General features: G+C 40.8%; 1 protein-coding gene across 2 annotated transcripts in view; it reads right to left on the bottom strand.

The window, feature by feature from the left end:
- Window positions 1-1,074: 1,074 nt before the first annotated feature.
- Window positions 1,075-18,889, bottom strand: part of xirp2a (xin actin binding repeat containing 2a) — a 32,863-nt gene continuing 15,048 nt past the window's right edge. Inside the window, exons 1-9 of one of the 2 annotated variants that reach the window (XM_046847676.1) lie at window positions 17,115-17,285; window positions 14,315-14,439; window positions 13,798-13,926; window positions 12,490-12,552; window positions 12,331-12,397; window positions 12,122-12,225; window positions 2,288-11,264; window positions 1,843-1,976; window positions 1,075-1,210 (exon numbers count right to left, since the gene is read on the bottom strand). In XM_046847676.1, coding sequence (XP_046703632.1) covers window positions 1,882-1,976; window positions 2,288-11,264; window positions 12,122-12,225; window positions 12,331-12,397; window positions 12,490-12,552; window positions 13,798-13,923 — 9,432 coding nt within the window. In that variant the 5' untranslated portion in view covers window positions 13,924-13,926; window positions 14,315-14,439; window positions 17,115-17,285 and the 3' untranslated portion in view covers window positions 1,075-1,210; window positions 1,843-1,881. Of the gene's footprint in view, window positions 1,211-1,842; window positions 1,977-2,287; window positions 11,265-12,121; window positions 12,226-12,330; window positions 12,398-12,489; window positions 12,553-13,797; window positions 13,927-14,314; window positions 14,440-17,114; window positions 17,286-18,889 lie in introns of those variants that run through there. The other variant, XM_046847669.1, reaches the window with a different exon arrangement.

Genomic DNA, 18,889 nt, shown 5'->3' with positions numbered 1-18,889 from the left:
TGCAAAGATGTCGTCTAGAAATTGTGAGGCACTGAAGTTTGTTTGCTGATCTGAATGGTGCTCTAGCTTTGCATCTGATACGTTCTCTTCGTTGGCACTTGGAGGTGGACGATTGTCGTCCTGTAGTAAGAGCAGAAGGTTAGCACGCATCGTTTCTTTGGTGTCGCTTTCGGCTTTGGAGTCAGTTTTCTCGAACGTGTTGGTTACTTCTTTGGTTTTCGTTTCTTCTTTAGGATTGGTTCCCTCCTTATGGATGGTTTCCTCTTTGGTGTTGCTTTGTTGAGTATTAGGCGAGTAGAAGTCTAATATATCTGACTCTGCTTTAGCGTCGTCCATATCCAGCCCAGGATCACCAAAATCTAAAAGCTGATGGTTATTGTTATTGTTATTATTGTTGTTGTTTGCATTCCCATTGGCCGGTTGTTCAGCTGTAGCTACGCCATCTATCACTGTCACCTTTACGCCAGTCGTTTCTTCGCTTTCTTCATTTTCCTTTGTGTTCTCACGTTCATGTTCCTTCACCTTTTCAACATTATTACTTTCTCCACCATAATCTCCATTCATCTCCAAAACCTCCTTTTTGTCTTTCATTTCTGATTTACCATCTGTTTGCTCACCCTGTTGTGCGTTACATTCTGCAACTTTAGGTTCTTGCTCGACAGCTGCCGAAACATCAGTTTGCACTTGAGGAGGTGCTGGTGGCTCCGAGACCATCTTCTCAGGTAAGGCTTTTATTGCATCATCAGAATGTTCTCTTTGGTTTTCATTAGTAATGACTTTTTTCTCTCGTAATGCAGGTTCTGTGTTGTCAGTCGCTTCCTCTTTAGGTGGCCATGCAGGCTTGACAACTTTGAGTTCTTCTTCCAGAGTAAAGCTCTTCTTTGGTGTTTCACTCTGAGGTGGCCATGCAATCGCAATTTTACTCATTGACTTTTTGGCATTATCATCCAACATACTTGATTCTTTCATCTCGGCTGGGAAGAGTTCATTTTCCTTGGAAACGGGCGATTCTTTGGTATCAGACTTCACTGAAGGAAGAGGACTAACTTGATTAACTTTTTCTGAGGTGTTCTTTTGTTTTTTTGTGCTCCAAAAATCTCTGTAAGGCTTTTCTCCAAATCCCTCATCATAGTTTCCTTTGGATTTGAACAACTGATTGTAGTGGGGTTTGCAGTAGATTCGTCCATGAAGAGGGGCATAGTTTCCTAGGCTGTTGAGATAAAAATAATCAATAAGTAAAGTCAACAAACAGACAAATAAACTAAAAAGAGAGAACATACACAGTAAGTTTTTTCGCTAAAATTAATCTCGATCACAAACAAATCTAGCATAGTTGAATAATTTTGTTTTTAGACTTATACCTTTCTTTGACACTTTTCAAACTATAAACATTGTCTATTTTACCCAAACTACATGACTTTGTTCCTACAAACGCACCCATCACTTTTACAAACAGGTAAAGAGCCAGTTCAATAAAAGGTAATGATTTCTAGAACCTTCCAATCTAAGGTCTTGGGTAGCTACATGCCAATGTGAAATGAACACAAGCCTATTTACTTTAGTTTCTAATCATTTACTGCGGTCAGAATGTTCACTTTTGAGGGTAACTAAAATTTTTCAAGCATTTAAAATGATATAATTTTCTTAAAGTTAATATACATGCGATAGAGACAGCATGTAGCATGTATTTTTTTCAAGAAACAGTACAGTACAGTACTATACAGTACATGTACTGTATAGTAGAAGGTTTTTCCTGGCTGCCACACATACACAAGTAAAATACAGAAATTATTTCTCATACAGGTTTACAGAGTATATTAGTAAACTGGTATGTGAATTTACCTGAGCTGGCTGTTACAGTGGGCACATCTGAAGCAGGTTTTATGAAAATTTTGTTTGTCTGCTATGAGAGCCTCCATGGGATACACCCTCTTCCGACATACCCGACATAGTTCGTTGTCTGGCACCCTTATTTTCTGTAATAGAAAAAGGCAATCAATCAAAATCATATTTACAAGGCAAATGGTAGTTATCATAATAATGTGATCGCAGAGCGACAATAAACACAAGCAAAATGTGCAAAAAACAAGAGTTATTGAAGTAGTACAAAGCATTCAAACCAAACAATTATTGTTGTTTTAATCACAATCCAGCAGGAAAACCACTTAAAAATGTAATCAAAATTCCTATAGACCACTAGAGCAACACTTTACAAGCACGTTTGTGTTGTTTTAGTAAACACTCCTTACACTCGTTAGTGTTTCCATGCCTCATCACACAATTTTACCGGTGATGACAGTGTGCTGTTGATGTGACACACTCTGAGAGCTATGCTGTTCCGAGACACTGAATCCCAGGTTCTTGAAAACGTTTTCACTGTCTACCCAGGACTGCTGGAAATTCTTTAGAAGTTGTTCTGCTGTAGCCTCAGGTGGGACATCCAGGACATAACCCTTGCCTCGAACCACATCTGCGTATGTTGGTGGATCAAGACGTGTTGTCACATTCTGAGAATGAGTGGTGCTCTGGCTTTTCGACCCCACCACCTTGTTACCAAACTCATCAACGGTTGAGTAATGTTCCGTTACTGACTTTGCCTCAGAGAAACCTGTGGGTTCTGCTAATTGCTCCTGCATCTCCAGGTTCTTTTTATCATCTCTGAGATATTGGTGGGCCTGCTCACCCATTTCAAACACATTCTTCAAGGCCTTGATATCGAAGGATGGAATCTCTTCCACCTGGGAAGATTTTTTCTCCAGTTCATGCTCTGCATCTTCAGTATCACTACCAAGTCTCTCAGGAATAACAATCGGATCCTTTCTTATATACACTGTGGGCTTTGGGGACTCAAATTTATTGACAAGTCTGGACAGGTCAACCCTGGGCATGTCCTCTTTCATTCTCTCATGGAAATCAATAGGGACCCCTGTCTCATTGTCCTCTTCGGACCCCAGGCGTTCTGGGATATCAATAGGATCTTTCCTCATATAGTGGCGGTTCATCTCTGCCTTCTGAGCCTCCTCAAAAAACTCTTTCTTGTCTTTTACACTAAACATGGAGTCTTTATTGGACTCTATGGATGACTGCAGCATCGATGACTCCATCATGTGGCTCTCAAAACTGATCTCTTGGTGGGTAGATGAGTGAGAGTTCTCTGTTTCACCTAGCAGAACAACTTGCTCAGGCAAAGCCACTGGAAGAGGAGACGTGCCATGAGAGAGTTTGGTAGTGTCTCGTAGTTTGGATAACTTCTCCGAGCGACTAATAGTGGGAGAGGGTGTAGCTCGGCTAAAATTTGTGGACGATTCAGACCAGCGTGGTGGGGGTGTTGGGGTAGCACCTGATCTGTATAGTGGAGGTGAGTGGGTGACTAGCAGAGGGGAGTCTGTCCTTTTGGCGGTCTCAATGCAAATATATGTGGGAGATGGCGTTCTCATTCTAAGCTCAGTTTTTAAATCTATATTTTTGATGTCTTGAACTGTTTTCTCAGTGAATTTCTTCTGAGAGTCCACTTTAGCAGAACCAATGCTAATTTTTGATATTTTCTGTGTTGCTCCCCCAACAGCCTTCTTCTGTTCAACTGACTTAGACTCCATCTTTTCCAGTGCAGCCAAATTTGCCTCTAAAAAAGTGAGTTTCAGTTGAGCCAGGTTCTTCACATAGACAATGATCTCCTGAAGTTTTTGCTTATTATACTGTGCACGACTCAGTTCTAACTTTTCAGTGGCTCCTAGCAACCATTCTGGGATCATAGCCAACATTATCTTGAATACCTTAACATCCATTTTTCCTGATTCCTGCATCACCTTGATATGACTGAGCAATTTTTGTATCTCCTCATATTTCTGCATATCTAATGTCTCGACTGTATATTCCTTAATTTCTTTTTCTGGGTTCTGTTTAATGGCCTCTGCATCACCTGCTGGCATTTCCGAACTTTTTATGTGCTTCTTGATCTGAAATTTTCCCTTTTGTTGAATACTTTGCTGCTGAACTGAGCTCTGACTGACCACCTTCTCTTCATGTATGAGAACATGTTCCTCTTTAATAGCCTGCTGAGAGTGAACAACTTTTGTTTGTCCTGACACTTGCTGATTAAGTCCCATAGACATGGCTGGTAGAATATGATGCATCTCTACTGAAGGTTTTGGGGCCACAACAGACAGCTGCTTTTTTGGCTTTTGCATGGTTTTTTTCAGATCTTTTTCCAGCTTGGTGTCCTTGGTTATTTGCTCCACTTGCTCTTGCTTTTCCATTTTAGAGGAACCCTGATCCACATATACCTGAGATATAGTTGTTTGCTCCACATTCTGGGATGCTTCCTTCTTTTCTTCTAGCTTCTCCTGTTTGGGCACTTTAATTGTTTTAACTTTGAAGCTTGGGGTCACTTTGGGAATCTTTGTTGGTTGTGGGGACACAGTCTTTGTTTCTTCAGTTACAGTTTCTTCAGCTTTTTTAGAGACAGCAGATTGACACTGAATAGTTGCTTCAGATTGAGTAGACTGTATAGATTGAGTAATGGCTCGCTTGAAAATAGTTGTTTGAGAACTTGCCTTTAGACTTTCTTGGTGCTCACTTGTTGGTGGGGAAGGGATTGGTGATTTTGGCTGAACTTTGATTTCAGCTTTGGCTTGTGTGACTTGCTTTTTATCAGAGGTAACTTCAAGTTTCTTACCTATTTGGGGAAAGGAAGGTTTCCCCACCTGAAAGGTTGTAGGTTCCTTTTGTGGAGTTTGGGGCTTAGCTACTTTTGAGGATGGTTCTTCCTGTATTCCTGTGGCTGTCTCTTTGGGCACTGTGACTGGCGCACTAGGACAGACTTGGTATGCTTCAACTGTAATTTGTGACTGGATGTGTTTCTCTGTGGTCGACTCTGCTCTGGTATTCACCAAATCTAAGTCCTGAATATGAATGTTTTCAGGAGGAGACGTTGGAGTAGACGCTGTCTTACTCTTCTCGGCTTCATCTCTTTGTTTGCGGTACCTTTCTTCTGCCAGCATGAGTGGTGTTTTGAATTTTCTTGCATAAGGCCTGGGCTTTGGATCAATATCTGGCTCTGGGGGTGGTGGAAGTTTTATTGGAGGAACAAATACTTTTTTAGGCCGACAGGATTCTTCTGGCTTTGCTGTTTGCACTGGGATTTTTGAGGTAATTTCAGTGACTGCTGGAAGTGGCACCTCGAGTGACTTTGCATTTTCATTGTGCTTTTTCTCCTTCACGATGGTTTCTGTGACTGAAGTAACATGTTTATCCTCTTTTTCCTTCTGTTTATGCACAAAAGGCTGTGGAGGAGGTGGTGGTGGAGGAGGTGGTGGAGCAGGTTGAGCAGTTTGTTTTTTCTGCCACTTAGCCTTGGGTGGATCGGACTGCTTAGGAGGCTCAGGCTTAGGCACTTTAAATATAGGTCGGCTCTTTGGCTTTGCAGGGTTTGGCTGAGTTACTGAGTACAGTTCTTGTTGTGATGGGGGTGGTGGAAGGAGGTCTTGAGGAGGAGGGGGAAAAAACTCAGGCTCTGCTTCAATGGCAGGTGGAGGAGGTGGGGGTGGCAGGGAAGGATCGCTATCCTGCCTCATGGCCAGATGAGGATGAGGAGAGCTGCAAGGGTCTGTGACTGGAGATGGAGGAGGAGGAAGTGAGAACTCTGACTCGGAAGGTGGTGGAGGAGAGGTTGGAGGAGGTGGGAAGTGAATTTCTGGCTGTGATTTCTTTTTGATCATTCCCTTTGGATTCAGGTTGCGGTTCAGACTCTTGATGTTTTGCTCAGTCTTTAGGCTCTTCACATTTTGATCTGATTTTAAATTCTCTGTGTTCTTTTGTGTAATTGTTGTGTGCTCTTTTGTCACTGTGGTCTGAGTGACTGTCTTTATTTCTTGGGTTTGCTTTGTTGTTTCAGTTGTTAGTTTTGACACTTTTGTGTCAGCAGAGGACACAACAGCATTTTCAGTTTTTTTATCACCTGTTTCTTTTCCTACACATTTCTTTATGATTGCAGGTGCAGGGCTTCCTTTTTGTTTTACTTGCTTCTCTTTTACATTTATCTTATGTGAGATCTGGGATGATTCTGAGTGGCCAACTGATTTAATTTGATTAGTTTTAGAACTTTGCTCTTGAGTGAAAATCTGATCTTGACTTTGATCGGATTTGACCTCTGTTTGTTTTTGGGTACTCACACCTGCTTCAATCTTTTTGGGCATATTTTTTGAAGGGTGTGGATTTGAAATCTCAACCTTGGCTGTAGCAGGGCATTCACAAACATCTACCTGATAAATACTTTTGGAAGTTTTAACTCTACTGGAAGGATTTATTTTAGACTTTTGACTGGACTGTTCTTTCTTCTTCATAAGACATTTGATGGTCCCATGAACATCTCCCTTGACCACTTCCTCTTTTTCTATCTGGCTTTGTTCCTGCTCATGAAGAGATTTTATTGACATTTTAACATCACCTTCTGTGCTAGCTCTTCTTTGCATATGAAGAGAGGCAGATTCCACAGGTTCCATTAGAAGCTGGATGGTGCCCTTCACATCACCCTGTTCACTCACTTGATGCTGGACAAGTTTCTTCTCAGTTGATGCTTCCTGTAAATTCAGTAAAGCTGCCTGGATGTCACCTCTGACAATTTCCTCTTTGTCAACCTCTTTTACTGCCTGTTTAGCCTCTTCAAGGGATTTTAACGTTCCCTTAATATCACCAGCTACCACATCATCGATAATCACTTCAGTCTTAGCAGTGGTTGATCGTTCAAGACTTTCAAGGGCACCTTGAATGTCTCCACAAACAATCTCAGGTCTCTCTATTGCTTTGAGTTGGTTCTGGGCTTCTTCCAATGATCTAAGTGTGGTGTTGATGTTGCCTTTCACCACCTCCTCTTTTTCAACGGTTTTGCGCTGATTTACTGCTTGGGTAAGTGAGTCAAGGGTTGCTCTCAAGTCTCCCTTTACAATTTCCTCCTTCTCAACATTGTGCAAAGACAGGACTGGTTCCATCATAAAAACCTGGACTGTGTTGTGAACGTCCCCAGGAACAATTTCATCTTCAGCCACAGTTCTTCCAACTTCATGACGACTGTTTCTCAGGATCAGTTTTGTATTCTCCACGTCACCTCCGATAATCTTTTCTTTAGCTGTTTCGTTATAGGTTTCATCTGATCCTAACTGAAATTGTTTTAGGTAGTCCAGGGCTCCAGACTCGATACACGTTGAATAGAAACTGACATTACCTCTCTCTGTATCACTTATTTGTATTTTAGAGGCCTGGTCTTTGCCATCACTGTTGTACAATAGCCTGTTTACAGTTCCACGGACATTTCCTTTAACAATGTCCTCTTTTGCAAGTCTATTTTCTTCTTCCTTGTTTAACAGGGCATATATAGTCATTCTTACATCTCCTTTCTCATCTTCCTGAATTAAAATGCCATGTTTCCCTGTTCCGTCCTTCTTCAGCAGGTTGTTTATTGCTTCTTGTATGTCTCCTCTAATGATCTCTTCCTTCTCAACATTAACATCCTTATCTTGACTAAAGAGCTGTTTAACTGTTGTGTTGATGTTTCCCCTCTCCTCTACATCAATAGTAATGCCTCTCTCTGTTGTCTCACGTCTATTGAGCAGGTTCATCATGATGCTATTCAGGTCTCCTCGAATAACCTCCTCTCTTTGGATCTCTGGAGACTCCTGATTGAGCAGTTTGTACTTGGCCATCCGGATGTCACCAATCTCATCTGCTTCTAGAATTATCCCCTGGGAGTCCACCATTTTCTGACTGTAAAGTTCCTCTAATGTTTCCTTGACACTTTTGCCAATGATCTCTGTCTTCTCAACATTGGTCTCGTTAAAGTCAGTCAGTGCTGTAGTTTCAAAAAGCCATGTCGTAGTCTTTACATCGGCTTTGGGAATTTCCTCGCGAGAAACCGTGATTTCTGTTCCATCACTCTCCTTAATGCAATCAAGAGGTTGCTTTTCAAAAAGCCATACCGACTGTTTAACATCACCCTTCAGCACTTCCTCTCGTGTTACTTTTTCCATATCATCATATTCGGAGCCCTCTCCGCGGATCTTGTCAATTGTACGTGTTTCAAACATCCATGTGGAGCTTCTCACGTCCCCTTTTTGTATTTCACTTACACTCACTGTTCTCACATGTTTCTGAGACATGTCATCGTTTTCAAAGCGTTGCATGTTGGTTTTGACATCTCCACCCTGAATATCTGCCACTGTCTTTAAAGTAACCTTCATATCCTCAGTAATTTGATCAAGGGGTTGAGTTTCAAACCTCCACCTCGCTGTATTGACATCACCTTTCTGTATGTCTTCCTCAGTAACAGCCTTGATGAGATAAACCTCATCTGTCTCTCTAATTGAGTCTAGTGGCTTTGTCTCAAACAGCCATCTCGCCCCAATGACGTCACCTCTCAGAATTTCCTCTTTAGTGACTGTAGTAACTTCATGAAAGTGTCCTTCTTTGTCTCGAATAGCATACAGAGGTTGGGTCTCAAACATCATAGTGTAGTTTTTCACATCTCCTTTTTCAATCTCCTCTCGGATGATGCTCTGTAGCTTGTTGATCTCTGTCTTTGAAGAATCCTCTTGAATCGTATCCAGGGAATAGGTTTCAAAGATAAAACGACCTTTGTCGACATTCCCACCTTGAACATCCGTGACTGTACGCACGTCTCTGGACTCTTCAGCATTGTCCCTGATGGCATCAATCGGCTGATTTTCAAACATCCAGGTGCAGTTGACGACATTACCTTTCTGGATATCGTCAGTTTGGCGAGACTTTAGTTGCTGCATGGTCTCCTCTGAAGTGGAGGTCATGATGTCAGCTGCCTGGGTCTCGAATATGTACTTCATCCTTGACACATCTCCAGACTGGATATCAATCTGTGTGACTCGCTTGAAGCTATTCTGATCCTCAGTGCCTTTAATATTCTCCAAGTTTTCCGTTTCAAAGAGAAAGCGGGCCAGACGTACATCCTTGCCTTGAACATCCTCTTGTTGAACCGTACATGTTTTTAAAACAGTCTCAGATTCGTCTTTGATACTGTCGAGGTTCTGGGTCTCAAAAAGCCAAGTACAGGTTTTAACATCACCCTTCTGGATCTCTGTCGCGTCCTCCGTTTTTACCTCTGCCTTTTCGTACAGCTCATCCATCGGCTGAGTCTCAAACAGCCACCTGCAAGTCTTGACATCACCCTTTTGGATCTCAGTGGCTTCGTTCTTTCTGTTGTCCTCTTCTTCCATGTTGCTGAAATATTTGATCCCATCTAAAGGCTGAGTTTCAAACAACCATTTCGCTGTTTTAACATCCCCTGATTCAATCTCCTGCTTTGAAATTCCCTTGATAATCTGGAATTTGTTGATACTGTCGTCAAACTGGTCGATCGGACGAGTCTCAAACATCCACTTGCAGCTTCGGACATCACCCTTTACAATTTCCTCACGGTGTACGGTTTTGACTTCATGGTATTGTCCTGAGCTATCCTCTATGGCATATAAGGGGGTGGACTCAAAGAGTACTTTGTTAGACTTCACTGATCCACTTGTGACACCTTCCACTGCTATCTTCTGTGTATCCGTGCACTTGCTCAGATCCAAGGTCTCAAATATTTCTTTACAATTGATGACATCACCCTTGTCTAGCTCCTCAAGCTTAACCGTTCGAGTGATTTCTTTTTTATCCTCCCGAATTTGCTCGAGAGGCTTGCTCTCAAATAACCACCTCTGATGTCTTACATCTCCTTTCTCCTCCTCCAAAGCAACAACCTTTTCTAGTTTTCCAACTTCGGGCAACTCCTTTAGATTTTCCATTGGCACAGTCTCAAACAAATGCCTGGCCGATGTTACATCGCCTCCAATGATCTCTGCTGGTTCCGAAGGCCTGGCATTGTCATTATCCTTTAATGAGTCCATAGGCTGTGTCTCAAAAACCATGCAGTGTCTTCTAACATCTGCTCCCATGATCTCTTCTTTTTGAGTTTTGGTGTTTTCCATTTCTTCATCTTTGATTTGATCTAAAGTCTTCGTCTCAAAAAGCCACCTACCCCGATTTACCCCACCCTGATAATTTTCTTCCATTGACACCCCGCAAATGATCTTAACTTTAGTTGGGTCTTTGTTAATCATATCCAGAGGCTGGGTTTCAAAAAGCCAGCGGGAGGTTTTTACGTCCCCCTTTTCGGTTTCTTCACGGCGCACAGTTGTAATCTCCAACATCTCACCCGAATCTCCACGAATGACACACATAGGATGTGTTTCGAACATTTTGGTCGTAGTTCTGACCTCACCTTTAATTTCCTCCAGTTCTGATTTCAGCTGTAGGAAGTGGGTCTCATCAATTGTCTCAGTGTGGCCAAGGGAATCAAGATGCTGAGTCTCAAACAAGTATCTGGCAGTTTTTACATCTCCTCCTGCAATATCTTTGGTATACACTGCATGTTCCTCTTCATCATCTTCTTGGTAAATTTTATTCATAGTGTCTAGAGGCTGTGTCTCAAATAACCAGGTCGCAGTTTGCACATCTCCTCTTGCTAGATCTGTTAGTTTTCTACTAAGCTCTTCTGAGTCGGGGGTTTCTGTACCAAGAGCATCAATAGGTTGTGTTTCAAACATCCATGTTGTGTATTTAACATCTTTCCCAGCAATTATTTCCTGCTGTGCAATGTTTCTGCTTTCATTCTCATCTGGTGTGTCATCTTTGATAGTATCAAGTGGCTTGTTCTCAAACATCCAACGCATTGACTGCACCTCGCCTTTTAGAATCTCATCCCATTCCAAATACTCTCTTTCCGGGCTCATACATTTCCCAGGACTGCTGCCGTTGTTCTCAAACACGTAGCGCGCTTGCTGCACATCGCCACTAACTTCCTCGTCACTATCTACGTGAGAGTGCTCCATCTCAGTAATAAAGTCCCGCTCCAGGTTTTTGCGCACCTCTGGATGGATATGCTTGTACAAGCGTTTCAGCTCATAGAGGTTCCTCTGCTTGGAATACTGCTCCTTGGTGATTGGATATTTTTGGCTTCCATGTTGATCAGGTGGCTGAGGAGAACTGCAACACAGTTCCTCAACAGGGACCTGAAGAAGGTCTGCGGTTGGTGGCGGTGGTGGAAACTGCTCAGCGCTTTCATGATGGGCGGATGAGGATGCGAAGCTAGCGGAGCTCGTCTTCGCAGTTTTGTTAACAGACTCGTAAGCACTTCCTGTTTCAACTTTGGATGATGACATATTTACTGGTGCCCACTGAAACTGGTTGTAATCAAGATCAATCTTTGTTGGTGAGGGAGGAAAAGAGTAATCATTTTAGTAAATTTATCATCATGAAATATTTAAAGTTTTCAAAAAAAATTTTTTCATAATGTCTGCTATATTTGTAAATTAATTTAAATAGGAAACAAAAGAATTACAATAGAACTCCTGCAACCGACATCCCTGTTTAATTCAAAACTGGTCAGGACCTACTGAAATGTAGGAACAAGATCTTATGTGTGGCGAAAGCTCAGTAATGCATGAGGACAGTATAAGTGCAGACACTGATATGTTGTGATCATAGTGTTTCTACTTTTGCATGTTCTGTATATAAGGGGTGTAACAGTTTGGATATAAGAATTTATAAGGCAATAATTCAACTCAGTGGACAGTAACAAAGTAAATGTGATACGTTACTGTATTTATGTAGCTTTTTTGTGTATCTGTACTTTACTGAAGTGTTTCCATTTAGGGAGACTAACATTTTTCAGTATATTAATCCAGGTAAAATTCTCAATTTCAATGTAAATAGTATCTAATATATGTAACAATAAACATTTTAGGTCCATCATCTACAAAAAAACCCCAAACTGTTCAGTTTCTTCAGATTACTGAATCATGGCCATGTTATTTATATTAATTGCAGGTTTGTAATAAAAGATTTACAAAAAAAAATGAAAACAGAAACTGTAGCATTATAAAAGCTTTGGCCTATAACAACGTGTCATCCATTTCACTTTTATGTTTCTAAAAATGTTAAAATGTCCTGATACTCATCTCTCGAATGAAAAAAAAAAACAGGTTTTTTATTATAATAAATCTGATTGGATGATTGGTGAAAGGATGCGGTTCATTGTGCACTCGTGGCCCTTCATTACCTTGATGTGTTTGCTTGGAGTGGCTTCTTCAATGTTTTTCTCGTGCTGCTGCTTTAGTGCTTGGGTGGAGATTTTGGCCAGCTCCTGATCTCCAATCACCACCACTGAAAGCGCAGGAGCAGAACCAAAAAAATTAATTAATTCATAAGTGCACATTAATGAATTCATTCATTTTGCATGCCATTAAAAAGCCAATGGGATTAACGTACCTTTTTCATCAAAATGGTTCCCAAAGCTGGATGCTACATTCTGCTGAAGTTTCTTGTCCTGTGACATCTGCAGAAACACAACAGACATATTAACTCACACATACCAACATTCACAAACCCAAGCAGCGTTTTTTGCATTCTTGCATACAACTGTCATACCTTGATATCGTGACTCTCTCTCACACTACTCCTCACACTCGTTTCAGATGAGCTCATGACTTCCTGTTAGAAGACACAACAACCTTTGCATCATAAATCAATTTTATTTCTATAGCAATTTTTACATTGGACATTGTCTCAAAGCAGCTTTACATAATATAAGAATTATAGAAGCAAATTCACTTATATTTAATTGATCTGTATTTATCCTTGAATGAGCAATAAATGGTATAAGAAAGAAACCTTGAGAGGAATCAGACTCAACAGGGAACCCATCCTCACCAAGAGCGTAATTATAAGTCATTAAAACATGACACCGTTGAGTGAGAAATATCATGAGCATTGGAGTATGCAATTATATGTAATGTTCTTTAAAGTTTTATGCAGTAATTTGGGATTGTGGAACCAGGAGCTCCTGAGCAACTCATAAATGAGATGAAAATCTGAGATCCTAGAACTACATATATATTCAAAAAATAAAAAAGGTGTTTTATACCCCAGCTTTGTTAGGAAGGTGGGGTCAGCCATGATTAAGCACCCCTGGAGCTCAAAGGTTTAAGGGTCTTTCTTAAGGGCCCCAACAGTGGCATCTTAAACTCCAGACCTTCAGGTCAGGTAACCAGAACCTTATAAAAGCATAGCCTGTTTATGGTCTCAATATCTTGTACTCTCATTGCAATGTATAATTGGAAATGTGGGATAATACAGGGTTTCCCTCGGGTCTTAAAAAGTCAAAAAATCTAAGTTTTAGGCCTTAAAAAGTTGTAAATTCGCTGGTCTCTTAAAAACTTTGAAACAGGTCTTAATTTTCCGATGCCCATGTAACGCTGCCCTTTAACGCTCGTTAAAATGCTCGTTGAAATATGTGGTGTTTCCGTGGTGTTGTAATTTTCGTTCTTTCGCAAAGTCCAAATATAATTTGCTGTATGATGATTACAGTTGAGACCAACCTGCAACAGCCAATCAGCTTTCTGCTCATTTGTTTCCGTTATGAGGAAGTGTACGTTTAGCGATACTTGGCTTGAAATAAATTAATTTAGGTCTCGGTTAACGCCAGTCGCTAACAACGCATTTGTGTGTTTTTGATGTTATACAGGTCTTAAATTTTTATTCTTAATAGTCTTAAAAAGGTTTTTCAAAGTCTTACATTTGACTTTTTGCAACCTGCAGAAACCCTGAGATATTAAAGGCAAAGATTATGCATTGTGACATTTTGGTCAAAACGTCTTCAATGTGTGTGTGTGTATCTGTGTGTGTGTGTGTGTGTGTGTGTGTGTGTGTGTGTGTGTGTGTGTGTGTGTGTGTTACCTGTCTCTGCTGGTAGTGGTATTGTGTGACTGTGTTTTGAGATGAGGAACTGACTTTCTGGCTCTCAAACTGTTTCTTCACGCTGGCCAGTCCACCTGGCAGAGAGCATGCCTCAGAATCTTCCATGACCTACACGCACACACACACACACACACACACACACACACACACACACATAGACATTAGTGAGACATTGTTGCTTGGTTTCCTCCTGTAGGAGGAAGCATGATGCTGAAAAACAGTGTGGCATGTCTCTCTCTCTCTCTCTCTCTCTCTCTCTCTCTCTCTCTCTCACACTCTCTCTCTCTCTCTCTCTCTCTCTATCAATCTATTTATCTATCTCTCTCTCTCTCTCAGGCCCTTTCTCTGAGATCAGCTCACACAGTGATAAATATTAATCAGGAAGTGGAAGAGGGAAGAGGAACCCTGTTTCTCGGCTCCGTATGCTTGAAGCAGTAAATCAATAGCTGTGTGTGTGTGTGTGTGTGTGTGTGTGTGTGTGTGTGTGTGTGTTTACCACACTAGCGGTGCTTTTCTCCTCCTTGCTGATTGCAGCCTTGTACAAGGCCAGTCGTTCTTTCAGAGGAACAGTCTCGACTTCACCTTCAGCGCCTCCGATTGAAACTCCGCCGCAGTCTGGAGCTGCAATACAAACACGCTTGGGTTTTTTTTTTCTAGCTTTCATGAAATCACCAAACTGTACACACTGTTCACTGAGTCTGAAGGTTTAAAGCAGAACCAGAACGTGTCTTGATTTTTCCGAGCAGTGGAACATTGCTCTTGGTTTGTTTCGGCTCATCAGTGTGCCGCATTTGACCTGCAAATTCTCCCCTTCGCACTGCCACATTATTTCATTACTCATCCTCTTTCTCTCTGTTTTTCTCCATCAGTCATCAGTACTGTATTTCTCACTGAATCTTATCATTTCTCTCTGTCTTTCATGGTCACTCCCTTTTTCTCAATCATTCTCTGTCTCAATTTTTAGTCTCCTTCTTTTGCCTTTCCTTTCTCTGTCTCTCTGTTTGTTTGTCCTTCTTTCTATTTTCCTCTTATTTGCTGTCTATCTTTCTTTCTTAACCTCCTTCTTTTCCTCTCTCTTTCATTCTCTTTATCACACTTTGTCTCACTTTATGTCTCACTCTGTCTCTAATTCTCATTGTCTTTTCCTCTCACTTTCTATATCACTCTCTTCCTTTATCTCTTTCTGTCTGTCTCTCATTATTTCTCTTTTTCTTACCCAGTCTTTCTCTCTTTCCTTCTCTTTGTCTCAACCTCTTTCTATCAATCTACCTGTGACTGTCTGTTTTTCTTTTCTTACACTTTCCAAGTTAGTATTCTCTGTCTTTCTCACTTCCTTTATCTATCTGTCTTTCTTTTCTTTCCTGTTTCATATTTTACCCGTTGTACTCTCTCTCTCTCTCTCTCTCTCTCTCTCTCTCTCTCTCTCTCTCTCTCTCTCTCTCTCTCTCTCTCTATTTTCTTTTTCTCACTCATTCTCCTTTCTCTCTTTTATCTCTCCTGCTCTTTGTATCAGTCGTTCTCAATCTGCGTCTTTTTCTTTGTCAGTCTGTCAGTTTCTTACACTTTCTTTTCTTCAATTCTGTATCTCTGTATGTCTGTCTTTTCTCTTTCTCACTTTCTATATCGCTCTCTCAATCTTTTTCTTCCTGTGTCTTCTTTAACCCTGTTTCCATTAAAGTTACTTGTATTATATTCGCTTTCTTGCTCTCTATACATGTATCTTTTTTCTGTCTGGCTCTTTTTATCAGTTGTTCTCAATCTACATCTTTCTCTTTCTCAGTTTCTTACACTTTCTTTTTCTCTAATTTTGTATCTCTGTATGTCTGACTTTTTCTGTTTTTCTCACTTTCTCTCTCTCTCTCTTTCATTTTGAGGTATGTCGTATGAAGGACGCTGTTGTAAAAGTGTAAAATGCAGAGGCATGAGAATCAGATCCCTCACCAGCCCCAGATATTTAAAGAATCCTGACAATAATTATGAACACAAACGGTCTAATACCCCGTACATGAGGATTTTGTAGTAAAATTAACAGTGATTACAGATTTAGTTGTCTCGACGTTACCGCTTCATAAACCTGCATGCTGCTCTTGCATCAGTTGAGCACTGCAAGCACATCACGTGACAAGGATATGTTCCACAGGCTGTTAATTTTAACAGGGCTGCTATTTAGGGCATGTCAGGGTAAAGCTATCCAGGCAGAGACAGAGACAGAGAGACAGAAATGTGTCTCGAATAGACTGGGTTTTTAGTGGCAGCTGGTCAGAAACTTAACACCTGTAACATAGAGGACACACGACACTCTTTAAACAGAGGGATGGAGGGATGCAGAGATACAGGGATCACAGAGACACACAAATATCAGGTCCTCACATTCCATGAAAACCTGAGTGCTCGGGGTAATGAGGACGTCAAGATGAATTACAGTGGTGTGGAGTTAAAAAATATCGAAATCCTGCTCTGCGTCATGTTTCAAGAAAAAACAGACACACTGAGAAAGAAAGGAAGAACTTCCAGGAAGAGGAACTTCCTAAAATTCAGAAGGATAAGAATGTATTTCTAGAAGATTCCACAGTTAGTGCTACACTATTTAAAATCAGCTATTTCTTTTTCAGCATTATCTTTATTAGAAAGGATCCCATTCCAAATAATCAAAACGAATCTCTCTCTCCCTCTCTCTATTTCTGTCTCTCTATCTCTTCTATAAGATATTTCTAGGGTTCGTCTCTATTCTGAGCGCCTTCAAAGAGGTCTTGGACATACAGGCCATTTGAGATGGGCCCCATTCTGAGACATCCGAATGAAATTTTTATAAGGTCTTTCCCTAACAGAGATATCTTCAAGAATGTTTTCACATTCCATTTCCTCACACAATCCTGCCCCAAAATCTTAACGTAAAACATTTCTTTCTCAACTGAAGAAAAGAAAAGAAATGATGTAGGGATTTGAAATAAATCCAGAACCAAAAGTTAGTCACAGAAACAAAGCTTGAAAGTCGTAGAACTCAGAAAACAGCTGAAATGTTCTCAGATCTCATTGAACAAAGTATTTCACTTGAACATCGATGAACAGACTTAGTGCCAAGTGTTAAGAAACAAAAACGGCTAGATTAAACTAAATTAGAAGATCATAGAGAAGGTTCAGGTTTTACAATTACTTCATATAAACATTATATATACATTGTTACATTCCAATATTACATTCGCACTTCCTGCTAGATGTATTTCTAACTTGAATGTGCCACGTTTGATGCCACTTGCTTAATTCCCTCTACCCCGTCTCTGTAAAACAGTACTCACCTTATGTAGCTGGACCACTGATAATATCGATTCACTTGGATGATACAGATCCCACCTGGAGATTCCAGTTAACTCGCTAAGCCTTGCCTCGGTTTTTAAGTGTGTATGAGTGTGAGTGTTTGGAGACCAGCTCCTGATTTCTGTCCTGTTCACTTCAGAATGCCCGAGGACCGAGACAGCTGGTTTTATTTTAGACACCCCCTCCCTCACTCCCTCTCTTACCCGTCTACCCCCTCTCTCAGCCCCCCCTCCCTTCTGTCCATTTAAAAAAAGATGACCAGCATCAGGAGCATGGTGGCCCTTTTTAGCTCAGCTACCAGACATGCCCTTAACCTGAAGTCATAGAGAGAGACAGTGTCAGTCAGTCATGCCTCACACACACTCTATCCCACACACACACAGTCTGAGACGTCATGTTCAGTCACGCTCACCTTAAGTTAGACTGACAAATCAGATGTATATGCAGGAAGAAGGTTTTCTGGAATCACCCACTGAGAGTTCCCATGAGTCAATAAATGAGGATGGTCAGGTGAGATATATATATATATATAGGTCATTGATATATACATATATCAATGACCCAGATTTGTTTGAGCATCATATATATATATATATATATATATATATATATATATATATATATATATATATATATATACACACATCATAAGTTTGGTATGTGCTTTTTGAACATCCTGTTCCACATTTAGTCCCCGTTTGCTGTTATAATAACCTCCACACTTCTGATAAGATGTTGCACAAGATTCTAGAGTGTGCTTATGGAGATTTCTGGAGATTCATTCGGCCACAAGAGCGTTAATAAAGTCAGGCACTGATGTAGGATGAGGAGACCTTGGGTGCAGGCATCTTCCACTAAAACGTTCAGTCAAAATTGAGGGCACACTTAACTTGCCAATTGATTTTGCAATAAGTGGGACCATCATTACTCTTCCAACAGGACAATAACCCCAAATACACCTCTAGGTTCTGTAAGATTAGGTATTTTTCTGAAAGGAGAGCGATGGAGTGATGCATCAGATGACCTCTCCTCCACAATCACTCATCCAGTTGAGATGGTTTGGAATGATTTGGACTGAAGAGTGAAAGAAAAGCAGCCAACAAGCACACAGCACTTTACGATTGTTGGAAAACCATTCCACGATACCACCTCATGAGGCGGCAAGCAAAAGGCGGCTATTATGTAAAATCGAAAATGTCAAACGTATTCTGGGTTGTTTAACACGTTTTTGTTGATGATTTAATAATTTGTTCTGTCATAATGTCAGTGTCATATATGTTCCTATTACAACTTAGCTTCCCTGTGTTTACGAAAACATGCTTGCTAGTTGGATTGTTCACCTCTGTGCTACTTGGATGAGAAACAACGAGTCGATACACATGACGGCATAAGACTAAAATGAGCTGTAAGTCCATTATACACATGATACGATCAAGTGAACATTCAAGCCCACATTACAGTCCATCACAAGGCACAGCACATTAATACAGGATGTAGTTTAGTTTCTCACTGGCTCATGGTTTTACTCAGCAGTTTAAACCACTCCCACAGTCTGGACAGGAACACGGTAAAGCCTGAGGCTAATCAAACATTTATTACAGGAGAAATTACTTTTCGATCTTAGCTAAAATAAAATGTTCCTTTTTTTCTAATCCCAGGACAGGAGCTGCTCCCCCTAGTGAATCATAAACATAAATACAAGTATATTAAAAGTATATATAGTACGTAGGGATTTCAAAAAAATGATGCGCTAACG

Source organism: Silurus meridionalis, chromosome 1, assembly GCF_014805685.1.
Source record: "Silurus meridionalis isolate SWU-2019-XX chromosome 1, ASM1480568v1, whole genome shotgun sequence".
Taxonomy (NCBI): Eukaryota; Metazoa; Chordata; class Actinopteri; order Siluriformes; family Siluridae; genus Silurus; species Silurus meridionalis.
The sequence above is the reverse complement of the archived record's forward strand: the minus strand, read 5'-3'. Positions and strand labels throughout refer to the sequence as shown.